At 39.4% G+C, this 16764-nt stretch overlaps 1 protein-coding gene across 1 annotated transcript; it reads right to left on the reverse strand.

Moving 5' to 3' along the window:
* Window positions 1–1167: 1167 nt before the first annotated feature.
* On the reverse strand, window positions 1168–16442 carry slc1a9 (solute carrier family 1 member 9). Its single transcript, XM_062438326.1, has 10 exons — window positions 16289–16442; window positions 15480–15632; window positions 14097–14350; window positions 10810–10915; window positions 10529–10655; window positions 8202–8435; window positions 7291–7485; window positions 3417–3551; window positions 2803–3241; window positions 1168–1350 (listed from the first exon to the last, which is right to left on the reverse strand). The coding sequence occupies exons 1-10, from the start codon at window positions 16440–16442 to the stop codon at window positions 1168–1170; spliced, it is 1980 nt and encodes a 659-aa protein (XP_062294310.1).
* Between the last annotated feature and the right edge of the window lie 322 nt (window positions 16443–16764).

Consider the following 16764-nt stretch of genomic DNA (forward strand, 5'->3'; position numbering starts at 1 on the left):
CCCAACATAATTTTCTCATCAAGAGCAGACTCACAATTCTCGGGTATCAGGCAAATTTAAGGAGGTTCAGGCGTACAGGAGAGGTTTGTTTAGAAAATGATAAATCAAGACAGTAAGTGGAGTGGAGGACTATCGGGCAAAACAACTCATTTAGAGTAAATTTCTGTAAATTCGCTTTTGCATTAAACCACAGAGCAAAAGTCAGACCTGGTTTAAGGCCCTTTGCAACATTTTAATATATATGCATAGTAAGCTAAACTCAAGCTTATCAATAACTTATTGAACAGTCACATGTCAAAATACATCTAAGAAGTATTAATTCAAAGGATATGGCTGCTACTCTTCTGTATTTTTCTTATTGTGATGCAGATTTAAGTATTGTGAGTGTATTCCTCCGTGCCATAGACTTATTTGTTGTCCAAAAACTATTAAAAATACATCAGTGAGCCACACTGTTGCACACTGGGTGACATGCTATTTCACCACAAACATTACAGTCACGTTAGATTGTTTAGAAAAAGCTCCAAAGACTAATAACATCAATTGTCATTTTCAGTCTCAGGAGAGTAGTTTCGTGTCTGGCAGACGACACGGAGCATGTGCAGGAATGCAGTTCTGTTTACAGAGCATTGCTAGCTTGGTTTGTTACATATCACAACCTCTTGACTTTGTCCTACATTGTAGATTGTAAAGAACATATGCACACATGTGTCGTCTGACATACACAGAACTACTCTCCAGAGACTGAAAATTTGATCTCTGTAATTAGTCTTTGGAGCCGTTTCTTAACAAACCAACATGACCGTCATCTTTATAATGAAGGAACATGTCAGCCAATGCAGCAGTGTGGCTCATTAACGTGATTTCAATAGTTTTTTTGACAACAATGGAGGTTCGTAGGTTCCACAGAGGAATACAAATATCAGGCTTTGGATACACAAACAACACTTGTAAGCAGATCTATTCATTGTCGGTTTGGCTCTGCACATGAGATTTGTTAATAATAAGAAAAATATAGAAAATCACCAGCCTTATCCTTTAAACTGGAAATCCACTGTGGACCTCCACTGGAATCTTGCTAAACAGTGGAGTGGTGCACTAAAGTGGGAAAAACTGTTGTAAAATGGAAACAAATTGATGGGGAAGCTTTTTCGTGGTCAAATCCAATCATGGCAGGTCGCTTGGTGGGATGGTGTGCCTCCGATCATAAGCAGTGTCATCGCTCTCCTCTCCGTCGCTTATTTCACCCAGAACCCTCTCTCTTTCATCGTCCTCTTCCGTTTCACTCTCTCGCCTCAGCCGATCCCGTTCCCTGTCTCTCTCTCTGTAGCAGCGAGGCAGTGTGGGAACCTGAGAATGCAAAGAGACCCAATTTAGCTCATAGCTGGTCAAACAACTGACAAACTGTGAATTTTAGTAAGGAATACATGGTAAATCTTTTGGAGATTGGTGATTTTACCTGAGAACATAGAGTGCTAAATCATCCATGTACCCTTAGTGTATCATTGACCTGGTGCACCATGCTAACACTTGGCATACCATACTAGCTGGACATGCAGATAGTCTCCAAACATGAGTTGAGCTTTAGGTGATTTCCTATCAGTTTTATACTGGTAAGATGTTGGATATCTATGTTAGTATGGTCCAAAACGTGAGGTGAACAGATGTAAAAATGAACTCTGAGAGTCAAAAGGCAATTTCAGCCATTGTGACATCACATTGTTCACGCACGTCCACGAATGGTCGTCTGTTGGCAGGCATTGTGGCTATGGTTTTTACTAAGGCTGCTTCATTAGTTGTTCACGCTGTCCACACTCATATTTTGGATCTGATTCAGGTTCAAATGTGTACAGATGTATTTGAGAAATGTTTTATTTTGAGTAAAGAATGAGAAAACCAAGTGAAATCCTATTAGCGTAGCTTCCAAAGCTGCCAGAAATCTATCAAAGTGGGTCTATTGGGAACCCCCACCACAGTCGGTCTGTGGTGGGGGTACCGATGAGATAATGAAATACGATGGAGGAAGTCGAGATGGAGTTACAGAATAATTCTCTGTAAAGTTATCACAGTAGCTAATAGTTTGCAAGATGCAATTGCAAGATAAACAGTAGAATATGGCGTTCATGTTACAAAGTAATCCACCAGGAATGTGTGCTTCTGTGTATGTGATTGGCCAATGTGGCACCTTGCCGGATGAAGTCAGGTTGTGTTTTGGCAAAAATTGAAGACAGACAACAGCTGCGTTTTTGTGCTGAGCGCTATATTTCCAGATTTAGTCACAGATCCGAGATTTGACAGTTGGCTTTAAGAGTTGCTACAACATCTTTGTGTGTCTATTTAAAGTTTTATTTTTTCAATGAGTGTATCAATGTCAGTATGTTGTGTCAGAGACTGCCCTATTTCAAAGGATGTTTACAAAGGTGTGTCGTCCAGAGGATTGACACTGGCAGGTGAACCACCAGATTTAGAGGATCCTTTGGAGTGGGACAACCTTGGTGTCCTGTGATGATGTATTTGGTGTTGAAATGTGGACTTAGAAAGAGGTAGCACTTGAAATGGGGCACAGATCGTATGCCAAATAGTTAGTATGATGTCTACTATTACTTAACAAATCTTATATTAGCACAGGAAATACCAGAATGACCTGAGGATACATGGATGATGTAGGTATCTCATTACTTAACGGATAAGCTGACTATCAAGCAATTCTCCAAAAACATGGTGTATTACTTCAAAGCAAATTTTAATATACTAGCACAAGCTATATATAATGTAACAAGAAAAAGCAGTGGTGGTTGTTACCTGGTTATCATGGGTGGGCAGGGCGCAGTAGCCCGGCTCCGTCCTGCGGAGGAGGCGTGGTGAATGAGTACGGAAAGGTCGGGGGGAATGGGAACAGACGGAACGCGGAGAGGGAGAACGAACGGAGCGTGGTGATGGAGATCGGATTGAGCGGGACGGTGAGTAAGTGATGGGGTGGGACTGGGAGATAATGTGGCTATGGTGGTTTTGTTTGGGTGGGCGAGGGGAACGAGGTGGTAGTTCAGGCGGTTTGATAGGGTCAATCAGGTCAATTTCTGTGAGGATCGGGGGCGGGGGGATGAAATCGAGCTCGTCCTCCGGCGGGAGGATTTGCATTTCTGCTGCGTCAATTTCTGCAAGCTCCGCCCTCGACAAGTGGTCCACGATCCCGGCACCGAAAGAGTCTCCCACCACATTGATGGAGGTACGCATTCTGTCACTGAGTGGACAAACAGTTTGAGTGTCAGCGAGTTAAACAGACCCACCATGACCTGAATAACACCAACATATTCATAACCCCTCTCACAAATGTAACTGTTTAAGCTTTTTCATTGATTGATTGGTTGATTCCTTATTTTTTGCTATTCACTCCGCTCATCAGACACCTGACTCACAGCAGCCAGTCGACAGCGATGAGCAGACTGATGTCCTGTGTGGGCAGGCCAACGGCAGTCAGGATCAGCAGCATGGTCACCAGTCCAGCACTGGGGATACTGGCGGCTCCCACACTGGCCAGAGTGGCAGTCATACTGGGAGGAAAAAGAAGACATCTCATTTTCAGACTGAAGTAAGGACCTCGGAAGAACTGATAGAGGGTTTAAGGCCCTGACACACAAAGTGGAGCTTTAGTCAACCAACACAGACCAAAGTATATTGAGATCTTTGAACTGTTTAACATCTTTCATTAGATGTTGCACTTGATCACACCTCAAATGCAACAGAAAGTATAATTAGTCGACCAATAGAACATGAATTGCCAACTATTTTGAAAACTGAATAATCATTTTAGTCATTTTTTAAGTGAATATGCCAAACGTTTACTGGTTGCAGCTTCTAAAATAAGAGGATTTCAAACTTTTAATGTATCATACATGATAGTAAAGTGAATATCTTTGGGTTCTGGACTGTTGATCAGACATTTGAAGATGTAGGCTAATCTTGGGGTCTAAGGCATTATATATTTTTCAATGTTTTCTGACATTTATCGATAGAATGATTTATGGAGTTATGGAGAAAATAATCAGCAGATTATAGATTAATAGTCAGTAAAATTTGTAATCCAAATAAGAAAACTAAGACCCTGAATTTAGACAGACAACAAAAACAAGCTAGTCAAACATTTTCACATCATTTTAAATCTGTTTAAAACGTCTCATTATAGACTTGGAATATAATTAAGAATGTGTCTGATAAAAAAATATATACTGGCACTATAAAGTTTGACTTTTCTTGCACTGGCTTTGTCGGCTTGCGGTTTTTTCCATGTGGAAGAAAAGAAAAGTTGAAAAATAAAGACTTAATGGTGGAAATCAGTGATTCACAGCCACCAGCTGCCTTTTCTGCTGATTCAACATGTTTAGTCAGACGCATGGCTCCAAATTAACCCAATTAACTATGTCTAAGAGGCCTAAAAGTCATCAGATACCACTCGGCTTGAGCTTTGAAAGGGTGAGCACAACTTTTTAGGATAACTACAGGGTTATCATTTACAGATTTATCATTATAGTTGATATTCTACCCTTCTGCAGATAGTTGTGGAAGCAAAAGTTGTGAGAGTAGTTTTTTCTTTTTATTCAATGGACTGTTTTTACATGGCGCTTTTATCCGAAGTGCTTTACTATTTGGCCTCTAATTCACCCATTCACACACGCTGGAGAATGAACCACCAAGCCTGCGATACAGGATGACTAGCTGTATCTTCTGAGCAACAGCTGCCCCTAATAAATGAAATCCGAGCAATAGTGACCAAATAAAAAATACAAAACCCTACTTTCCCCCAACTTCCTATCAATTTTGAATGTTGATAACCGTGTTTAACACACAAATGTATACAAGATGTGGTTAGAAATGCATGTTTTTCTCTCTCTTCTTCCATTGTTTAAAAAAAAAAAAAGTAAGAATGCAAGAAGTGTGGATGCTCTCATATGTAAGCAAATGTAATCAATTTAAATAGTGTTCTTGCATAAAGTATAAAAGGAAGCAGGTTATAATACACCTGGTTTTTATGTGTTAATTTCGCCACACATGCAACTTAAAAATGGGACAAGGGGAAATGTTTATTGCAGTTCTTTCATTCGCAACAAACAAAATCTCTAAATGTTTTCCTGGTTTCTTTTATGTTTTCTTCCTTAAATCTTAAATGCTGAAGAAGAATGTTGCTAGTCATGACATGTTTGCTATTAGAGGGATTATCTGGTCATGTTGGTCCCAGATGTGACTGAAGCCCAGTTGTGACGTTTCTAAACCGAGATATTTACTTCGTGATGTTATTCATGTGATCTCAAACCGCTGCGTTACATCTAATCTGATCATTTCAGACAAACTGCGGTGCTAATTAACACCTCAATACGACTGGGAGCTTCATTCGGGAAGGCAGGAGATATACATACCACATGTGGATCTTTTTTTAAAACAATATAAACACGCAGATGATGCAATATTCACACAATACTTATTGCAAATTATATTTTTGGGAATTTGGTGGTTAGCCGTTGATGAATGACATATGATAAACAACTTCAAAGTGCTGAGCATCATTTGTAACCCCGCGGTAACAACAACCAATCTGATCCAAGTAGATTGTTTCCAGTCAGACTGAAATGTTTTGCTAAAACCTCAAAAAATGTGGAACAAATATCTCACTACATTCTTACTTCATTTAAGCTGCCAGTTGTCTCCATACATTAAAATGAATTGTTGTAAGTCACACAAAAATGCATTTTGAATTCATGTTTGCACTGGTGGTTAAAGATCCCCTTAAGGCATAAAAATAGTCTGCTTTGAATAATCAATTGTATCTGATGGTTTTAAATGGAAGTTAAACATTCTCAAAATTACAGCTTGTGTTTCTCCCTCACTGAAAAATCCAGATTCTATGAATATGCAAATAAAGTTCATTTCAGGATGTATTTTTCTTCACTGAAAAGTCCGTTTTCATAGCATCAAAGTTTCCACATTAAATGTTTTTTCCATGTTGCATACTCGACCATGATTGGCTCAAAACTAGTTGTGATGTCACAAATCCTACTACTTTAAGGCAGGCACAGAGAAACTTTCCCTCCTTCAGCAGATGAACGTGAAAACAAACTCATTCTGCACAGTGACGCTCATACGTCACAGTTAAGTAACTGTATTATGCAAAACACATTTTTCAGTGAAGGGTGTCTTTAAACTTTTAAATCCTGATTTATTCCATGTGATAAATTATTTCACATCAAAATAATTCTTGCATGTTAAAGAATGATTTGCCTCGGTTGGGCTATGCTATGCAATAAGTCTTAATTGCAGCTCTTATTTATCACTGCATCTGTATTTACATCTATTTATTTATTACTGCGATTTTTATATTATATTTATATTTTTTTTGTACCCATATGTGTCTCATTGTTTGCTGGTTTATGTTTATTGTCTGTTGCTGTTTTTATGGGTATTAGCCACAGATTGAACACAATAGGGGCATTGAATTGAATTGAATTGAATTGAATTGAACTGAACTGAATTGAATTGAATTGAAAAGCTAACAGAGCGATACACTACATCGACATGATTGGGAGCAAATTCCTTTTCTCGTTACCCAGAATAATAATAATAATATCATAATATTTCCAATAAATAGTTGGGTAAGTGGTCTTACGTCTAAAACAAAGGTAAAATTTTGGATATTATAACACACAACCCTTACTTCCTCTGAAGAAACTCAATTGCTGACAAATTAGTTGAACTATTTGAACTTTAAGAGAAACACTGTACATGCCGAGTCAATAAACTAACTAACATGTTGTTTCTCGATTTTAGGCTGCCAACTCACACCTGGCAATGGATGAAACAGATGAAAGCCTTTGAGCTAGTTCTGGTATATTTACATGTATGTTTATTAATATACACTATCCCTAACAAATAAACTAGTAAAATAAAATAAAAAAGTCACTCTGTTGACGAACTTTAGCTCAAAATCTGTAGCTAATTGTCGCTTGACATGAGGAAAGACAGACCACACAAAGAGCCTTTATTAAGCTTTAAAGTTAGGTGTTTATGATCCAGATTTTTTCCCTGGATCTTTACTTTCATAAAAACATGTGTTGCAAAGTGTTTCTGTGTGTGGCTTTGATTCTATTTGGCATGTTTTATGATCCTCATACTTAACACTGCAACCAATTAAAGTCACTGCTGTCAGGAGTATGAATGCTGGAACCGCCCTCATGTCTCCAGATTAATAGCACCAGTTAAATGTAAAACAGGTGAATATCATCGGTATCCTGTGTGTTTTACCTGACAGTGATTATCTGTCCTCCGTCCAGGCTGATGCCATTCATTTGGGCGATAAAGATGGCCGCCACGGCTTCATACAGGGCTGTGCCGTCCATATTAATGGTGGCACCAATGGGCAGCACAAAGCGAGTTACGCGCTTATCGAGCTTCAGATTCTCCTCCAAACAGCGGAAGGTGACTGGCAATGTCCCTGCGCTGAGAAAAAAAAAAAGAGTTTTTAAAAGGATGCACAAAGAACAGGAGAAAATAGGTTTGTTGAGGGACATGAAATAGGTAGACAGGTGGTGCAGAGGTGAGGAGGGAGGTGAGAAGGGGTAAAGTTGGGGTTAAAAAAAAAAGAAAAAAAAGAAATCTGAGTCGACTGACAGCCTCCTCCTAACAGCTGGTGTAGGCCACTGTTGCAATCCTCCAACATGTGAATTAAAGGAATTTGATTCCCGGCCCTGCTAAGCCTGGGTCATAATATAATTAGAGAAAACGTTGATAGGATTATCCATATTCACTAAAATCTCAGTAATGTGCCAAAATGACAGTTGGTTTCAGCAGCAACGCAAAGCAGAGCCAGGCAGGATACAGCGAGGCCAGTTTGGCTGGTGACGACTAATCCGAAGGCTTAGACATTTACAACACTGGATCTGTCTAACATGGTCTTGACTGCACTATGATAGCCTGTGCTTACACACATTTGGCTCTGCTGTCCTGATTTGTCAGTTTTGGCTGCGTAAATACTGAATTTTACCTTTTGGCCTTTCAGATTAAACCCAAATAGCTGAAAGCGTGTGGCATGCCACGCCAATCAATCAGAGTAACTACAACAGCTGCTCGAGGAAAAGATGTTGTAAAAGAAACATGTGACACACATGTGTTAACACATGCCCAAACACAGAAACACTTCCTGCAGGCTGTCCTACCTGCTCGCTGTGCCCAGAGCTGTGATCCAAGCCTGGAAGATTCCAGAATAGAAAGTGAAGGGGCTTTTTCTGGTGATAGCGAAGAATATAGCAGGTAGGATCAAGCCGCCGTGGATCACCAGCCCCACCATGACGGTCACCATGTACATGCCCAGCTGCCTGGCAACCACCTCCAGGTCTCCGATGGCCGCAATCTTCCCAGCGATCAGAGAGGCAATGCCAATAGGAGAGTACCTGGGCACAGAGTTAGAGAGACACATCAGAGATATAATAAACAGAATTTTATTGGTTTTAGTTTACCTGTTATTAGTCTGCATCATTTAAAAAAAAGAAGTTTTTAATAGGCTGATTAATATATGTGTAGATTTATTTAGTATGTATCAGTATTTTTTTTTTGCTTTAAATTATTTTAAGATAATTACTTGAGTGTACATTGAGAAATTGTAAAACATGTTGTTCACTGTTCCAAAGCATGAGGCGACATCCTCAAATGTCTTCTTCTACAGTCCGCAAACCAAAGATATTCAGTTTACTGTCAAAGAAGATGAAAGAAACCAGAAAATAGTCACATTTGAGAAACTGCAACCAAAGAATGCGAAGAATTAGATGGTAGATGGCAATTAATTTAGTAGCTGACAACGAATCCAACACATCCTCATAAAAAGACAACAGTATTAAAACATTATTATGTATTATGATGTGACTGCTTAACGTCTGGTTAGGTTTAGGCACAAAAACACTTGGTTAGGGTTTGGGGGAAATAAATCATGGTTTGGGTTAAAATTACCACTTGGCGTCAATGTGGTTTATACTTCCTTAAAGTTACGCTAAACTTAGTTAGTCATGGCAACAGTAAACACCACAACACTGCAGTTTAAAAAATAAAATCGCAGCAGGAAACATGCAACAAAGTTCACTATCTATCTAGTCATCCACCCAACGCGCCACCACCCAACAAGGTACCTCAGATAATGATTAATACAGCCACTAGATGGCGTAAATGTAACTAGAGGTTGTTTTTATTATGTTATATTATATTAAAGACTGTTGTTTTTCTTATGAGGATGGGCTGACTAATTGATTAATTGACTCATAATTGCAGCTCTGCCTGAAACATTAGTCCATTTAACCATGAAACTCTATAGCTATTAGTTAAAAAAAACAAACCCTCATTATTTCAAATCCTGTTAGTGCCAGGTGTTGTCTTATAACAAACACCAAATCAATCTTCATTCAAGAGAGCATTTTCACGATGTGAGAACACAACATGTTCTCAGATCTCTGGTTTCCAGCTTTGAAGTGAAGTTTTTTTTCTCCATTTCATGAGTACAGTACGCTCTGAGGCATACAGTATGAATTAAAACCCTTCCTGGTCCGAGGCAAAGCAGGTCCCGTCACGACAGCGGCCAGGTCAGCTGCGTGCTGAGCCCCAACGCTGGCATTCATTAACAGTTGTTTGGTGGAGTAGAGTATGCCTTGTATATGGTTTGATAGATGTATGATACGTGTTTTTGTATACACTGGATTCTGTGTTTAGCTGGCTCCATAGACCTACAAGTAATCTGTTTATACAGTGTGAGTGATACGAACAAGGACACAATTCCTTTGGTGTCCAGCTGCACATGTAAATGGCCTAAGAGAGCTACAAGACAAGCATCCTGCTGTTTGTCTTCCAACCGCCTAGCCTACCCCTCCGCCCTCCCACCTCCCCCCCCGTTCTCCTTCTGAGTGCCACTACTCTCTCTTTCTCGGCGGGTCCTGTGAAGCCTCAAGGCGTGCACAGCTCTTTGGAGGCATGCTCTCACACGCATCTTTCCACGTCCCGCTGTCCCTCCCGCCCTCCTGCATCTGCTTTCTGCTCTGCTGCCAAGTGGCTCCTCTGCCGTCGGTGGATCCATTACATTTTGGATGTCTTCCACCCCGGCTCCCCTGGGAGACCACAACATTGTTCCGGGCCCCGGCTCCTGCTACTCCCCAGCATACCACAGACTACAGCGTGTCCCAGGGAAACCCTCTCTCTCCTTCCATCTGTCCGTGTCCTTCACTAACGCACTTTCTCCTTCTGCCTCTTTCCTATCTTTCTTTTTCAGTCTATCGCCGGCCATTCCCACAATGTGTCTCATGTATACAATCTTCGCCTTATCCATCACTGTCAGTGTCCTCTGTGTGTGGTATCTCCAGAATGTCAAAGCAATGCAGCCGTTGGCCCACATGAGCAAAAACAGACACATGTTATGAGTGCTTGTACACTCGCATATAAAGCACACACAAATACACACACACACACACACATACATGGAAGGGGGGGGGGGAAACAAGACACTGACCACATGATCATTGAAACCATCGTCATGATAATCTCGTTAAGGATGTTGAAGAACTCGCACATGACTTTTCCCCGCTCGCCCATCCTGCCCATGCAGATTCCAAAGGTGATGAAGAAGCCGATCAAGCCTTGATGGAGACACAAACAGCAAAGCAGCAAAATCATTGAAAACTCCCAAGTCTCTCAAAGTCTTTCAAAACATCAGAAAAATTACATATTAATGGCAGATAACGCTCAAAATCATCAAAAACAGAACTATCATATCATATATCTTCGACTCACCAAGAACGTTCATGCCCCATTTGTATTCCAGCTTCTTCTTGTTCACTATGATGGGCTCGGTTTGGTTCGATACTGCCACCGGGACCTTTTTCAGCACCGTCTGAACCTGGAGGGGCAGAACAATACTCAGTTAGTCAGGGGATCAGACTGTGGTGCTTCACCGAACCCTGATTTATTAACTCGTAGTGGACCCAATTTTCTTGTATTTGAACTGTTCTATTCATGAAGAGATAGTTCTTCCCTTTCTTTAAAAGGGGAGAAACAGTCTTCTCTCACTATAACATTTAATATGCATGAATTTGAAGTTTAATGAGTTTAAATAAAATATATTACTAAAACAAACTTGAAACAAAACAATCACAATATCATCATTGTCATGGATGCCGATTTTTTTAGATTTTATTGTTATTGGCATATTTCGGAGCAGCAGTAACATCACCTACTGTAGGCTGTCATATCCTCTCCTCTCTAATATCTCTGTGACTGTCACATGACCGCCTCTGATATCAGACATTAGACGCTTTGCTTAGCATCTAACATCACATCAAAGCATTCCTTCTTCATATCTGACACAGTATAAAGCTGTTCTCATGACGTGTTGTTTTCAACTTTTGACGCTCTTAAATTTGTTATATTTTCACTGATTTCTAAAAGCGGAGTGAAATTCTTGTTTTTATTAAATGAAACTAGCCCACAAATAGAGTGGGACATGTAGTCTTATATGAGAATTAGTGATCAAATCACATGAACGCGCACCGACTCATGACCAGGTGATCTTCATCAGGCTGAAACGAGAGATTAATGACAATTTCAAGGAGTTAAAAGGGTTTGTTGAATCTTACTTGGAACATTTGTGCGCATTTGTACGTGCAAAGCTAAGAGAAAAAAAGTCAGGGAGTTTTAGTGAAAAGAATACGAACATGTTCTTGCTTGAGGCCCATTGTGTGTGGGCAAACAAAAGCTTGGCAGCGGGACGATAAACTCAGATCTGTGTTTAAACAAAAGGAAAAACAGACGGCAAGAGATTCTCCCATAAAGACAACAACGGGGGTAAAAAAAAAAAAAAAAGAAGAGACAAAAAGGTTGAAAGGGGAAGGACGATTCCTTCCTGTAAAAGCAATTATGACTTTTACGACGTCAATGAATCCCTGATGAGTACAAACAAAAGAAGCAGTAAAACAGACCAAAAAAAGGAGGAAGATGTGAAGAAAAAGAGAGAGTAAAAAAAAAAAAAACCCAACTAAGAATACCACAGGGGGAACGAAGAGAGAGTCTATAAGCTCGTGTTTAGCAGTGGACCCTGAAGCCTCGCTGTGGTAAATGAGGATGTAGCATTACAGATGTAAAGAGATTAGCAGTAGCAGAAGGGCTGACCTTTCTCCCTGTCCAACACACACAACTACTTCTAATCATTCAGACACACACGCATAACAGAAAGAAGAGAAGGGAGAGAAAAAAACAACAGGATTTGGACAGAAGAAGGCAACTGTCGCATCATGATTGAGACTTGGATTATCGTTTTAAAATGATCAGCTTGGATAAACAGTAGTTGTCCCGTTCTTTCTGTCCGCCATTAGCCAACTGAACATTACTGTAACTGTGATTTCAGACTGAAAGCTACAATCTTATTTTATGGTAATATTTCAAAGATAGAAGAAGATAATATATGCATGTAGACTATTTCCTAAATCTCACTTTTCAGTATTATTATTATTATTATTTTTATTATTATTATTATTATTATTATTACTTATGTAATTATCAGACTAAAAGGGTTGCAACCAATTATTATTTTTGTTATCTACCCTATTAATATTGTTTTATTAATTAACTATTAATGACACATTCTCATCTTAATTATGTCTTAAAATTGCTCAAAACAAGCAAATATTTGGTAAAATTGTTTGATAAATGACACTTAAAATGTAAAAAACAGTCTCCAGGTTTGCTGCTTGTATAAAACTTCATCTTTAACTGAATAATTACACTTTCAGGACTGTCTATGCACAGGAGGCAGCCATGGCCTCTTTGGTCCTTTGAGTCAAATCATGTCTTTCACTTACTGCTGTTGACACATGTAGAAAACATTGTGTGTGAAGTTCAGAGGACGACTAGATTCTCTGGAGGATCACCTGTGGTTAAAAACTGCCTGAAGTTCCTCCGGTCTGTCGTAGTGCTCAGTAATACCTTATACAGACATACTAATGATCTCAACTCTGGCCTTTTCAAGACAGTGTAAAGTAGATTGTCACATTTTATTCAACTATAAAAATTCTTTAATAATTAATGACGAAACTATACCACATGATCTTCATACACACATGGAGGTTAATCAGCTGTCATGGAATTGTAGATGCTCAGATTTCAATTTTTTTGGCATTTTAAAGACCTCTTGACATGTTAGAGCTTCAAAGTTCATTTTTGACCTTGGAAACCCAATCTTGCGATATGATCAAAAGCTCCAGAACAACTACTTAATGGACCTTGTGGTGAGGTTGTTTTCTGAACTGCAGAAGAAACCTTGAAGATAAACTGAATAATAAACCTTCTGAAACAGTATGGCGCTTTACTCAACACCAGATCTCACTGTTCAAAGCCCTTCTAATGAAACTAGTTAGTATCACCTTAAGATTAAATGATGCAGGTTTCAGTATACGATATTAAATCTTGCAAGAACCTGAATCATGCTCGAAGGAAGGCTGGGCGATATGGAAAAAATAAAATATCACAATATCTTTTGACTAAATACCTTCAATTTGATTGATGAGTTCCCCCAATCCACATCCCTATTACACATATATAACTAAAATGATGAAATGATGACTGAAACCAACTGAATGACATACGATATTACAACAATATTGTAGGGATGACTATTGCTTTCACAAAATATTCACACTATGAGATTTTGACAAATGGTCATTAGTAATGTGGAATGACTAAGGCAGCTAGAACAGTCTGGTATGTTCAGAAAATTACATCACTTTACTGTAATGCAGCCTTTAAAACAAGGAAAAGACAACACTTATGCCATATCACAATATTACGATCCACAATCAAAGACGATATCTAGTCTCACATCGCAATATCGTTTTAATATCGATATATCACCCAGCCGTAGCTGGAAGTGGAAGACAAGTATTGGCAATGCGTCAACGTGTTCTAACTGACCCTTTTACCACATGTGTTACATTTGTATTTGGATGTATTCAACCCTGTGGCATGCACAAATGAAGAGTGGCAGTAATATAGCAACTGCACAGATGCGGTGCAGATGCTGAAGGTACCTGTTGGAAGCAGGACTGCACCAGGTTCTCAGGGAAGAGGTTTCTGATCAGGTCGAGGAAGGCGTCCAGACTGTTGACCTCCTGGTTCTTTGGGGCCAAGCCTTGTTCGCCTCCCCTCAGTTTGGGGTTCCCCGGGTGAATACCCAATACGAGGATGACCCCGAGGATGGCAGCGATTACAGTGGTGGACATGTAGTACACCATGGCTCTGCTACCCATCCTGCCACTGGAGCGGGCATCGAGACCAGCCAACCCTGAAAGAGACCGATGACTATTAGAGTTTTGTACTTGAATAAAAAATACCTGTAATAGTCCACACAGTTTACACTTGCACTCCTCTGGTCTTTATCGCAAGTGTAAATTTCAGTCCAACACATCTGAGGTTCAGAGATATGCAAGATGGACAGACCCATTTGTATTTGCATCCCATGGTGGAGAGTTTCAGTAGCTTTTCAACACAGATCAGAAATACATTTGGGATAAAACATTAAAGGATATGGTGGTGATTTTGTATGTTTTTCTTATGTAAACAAATCTTATGTACAGACCCACCTTACAAGTACTGTGGGTGTATCCAAACCTATTCATATCTTATTCCTCTGTGCATTAAACCTCCATTGTTGTCCAGAAACTATTAAAAATGTCATGGGACGATGACTTGTCACCCAGTACAGCAGTGTGGCTCAATTTTAATAGTTTATAGACAACAACGGAGGTCTACAGCACAGAGGAATAAGATATATCAGGCTTTGGATTTACATACAATACTTAAAATATAGAAAATTGCTAGCCTTAATCTTTAAATACTCTGCAACCTATGTTAGCCAGGCCATGTACTGTGAATGCAATATCTTGGGCTAAAAAAAATCTTAAATAATAATGTAAGAACAGTTAGATACCATTTTGAATTAAAGTTAGATCATGTTCAGCATGTGAGTTTAATATATAATATATAACCCTTTCTGCATGTCATCATTAAGGATGCAATATGACCTTTATTTTAAAAGAACAGCTAAGACTGAAAGTAAATGGGTCATTAGTTTTAGATTTATTTTGTCATTGACCACAGGGTTGGAAAAGTGGATAATTTGATGTGAAGGTGCTAAATAAAAAGTTTGAGGATCCCCAGTGCCATTGGGATTAAGTCTCTGAGGGACTATGAACTTCTTTTCCAAGGTATAATCAAATATATCTGCATTTGTGGAGATATTTTAAACAAAAAAAATGTTGAAAGAACATTTTGGTCTGAACTGAACGACACTACATTTATTTGTCAGCTAATCCAAACATTAAATATCTGTACATCCACAGGCCTGCTGTGCTTACATTTCTTACATTTTACATTTCTGTGTGTGCATACTGTGCATGTGTGAACTGCCACACCTGTGATAAGGCTGGAAATGATTAGAGGTAGGATGAGCATCTTCAGCATCCTCATGAGGATTTCTCCAGGGAAGGAAACCATAGTGAGGGCGCTGCTGTCCGTCACCCTCATGTACCGCAGCAGCATCCCAGCCAACACTCCCAGAACAACACCTTTAGGGAAAGACATTTTTTTTTAAATTCTCTATGCTTTTGGGAAAAATAAACCGTTGATTGCAGAATCTACAAGCAAAAAGGCTTAAGACTACGTACTTCGTTAAATGCAAAAATAATACCAAAATACCAGCATGAAATACCAGAAATTTCTAAAACCACATGTTGACAGACCATAAATTTTGAGTTTATCGGTGAACTCATTGCCCCCCCGCCCCCCAAATAATATGACATGTTAGAGACTTCTGACTAATGTGAGCCATCTGTAATGTAAACAGGTTTAAATCTTGGTGACAAATGACCAACAGAAAATAGCTCACTACTTGACTTTGCTGGCTTTTTTTTTTCTTCTTCTTTTTACAGATAACACAGCTATGCAGAAACATACCAAAGTATTTACAGAAGCAGGCTAAAAGACAACAACAAGCTTGAGATGTATCATAGGAAAATTATTAGTCTGTACATGAGTCTGTGCATGTATATTTGCTGCAGCACCAACTGCAATTTCTATGGACGGTAAAACTGACCTCACAGTGTAAATGTGGGGATTTAGGTTGTTAAATTCTGTTACTCAAAAACTGAGATTACAGTTTTTTTAGTCAAATGTTTCTTGAAGTCAGTCAGGACATAGCCTGAGCCCCCCAGTCCCTACATACCTCCGACAGTGAATCCCAGCAGCAGGCTGTGGGTGTTACGGCTGCAGTGTCCCGCATCTTTATACACAACGTCTGTGTTGTCATCTCGCTGTTTTTCTTCTTTCACCTTCTCCTTGTTTGTGTTGGACTGGTTGGCTGTTGGCTGGTTTGTCATCCTGCCTGTGGAAACAGTGCAATGCTTTGACATCATTTAGCACACGCTGGCCTGCACAGTATTCAGTGTTGTTTAATGATACACACTTGGTTCATTGACTGATTTTTATCACAAAGTGTTATAATGCTTTCATGCATCTGTTTTTAATCTGGGATCTACTAGAGTTAGCTTTGCATGATTCACAATTCAATAAACACCTTATTTATCTTATACTGACCCTTTATGCAGTCCCTCAGTTCAGCCTCTGTCTATAACAGGCAGTTTTAGCTCCTGTCTCTTTAAGGCCCCCCTTCCCAATGAGCCCACTCTGTTCTAATTAGCC

This window comes from Scomber scombrus, chromosome 18 (genome assembly GCF_963691925.1).
Source record: "Scomber scombrus chromosome 18, fScoSco1.1, whole genome shotgun sequence".
NCBI lineage: Eukaryota > Metazoa > Chordata > Actinopteri > Scombriformes > Scombridae > Scomber > Scomber scombrus.

What these genes read in the sequence shown, in the direction of transcription:
- slc1a9 (XM_062438326.1), bottom strand. Translation starts at nt 16,442, where the DNA reads ATGACAAACCAGCCAACAGCCAACCAGTCCAACACAAACAAGGAGAAG. An exon ending in ATGGGGCATGAACGTTCTTG is followed by an intron (nt 10,656 to 10,809) that starts GTGAGTCGAAGA and finishes GTCTCCATCAAG; the next exon opens with GCTTGATCGGCTTCTTCATC. An exon ending in GCTCTGGGCACAGCGAGCAG is followed by an intron (nt 7,486 to 8,201) that starts GTAGGACAGCCT and finishes TTTTTTTCTCAG; the next exon opens with CGCAGGGACATTGCCAGTCA.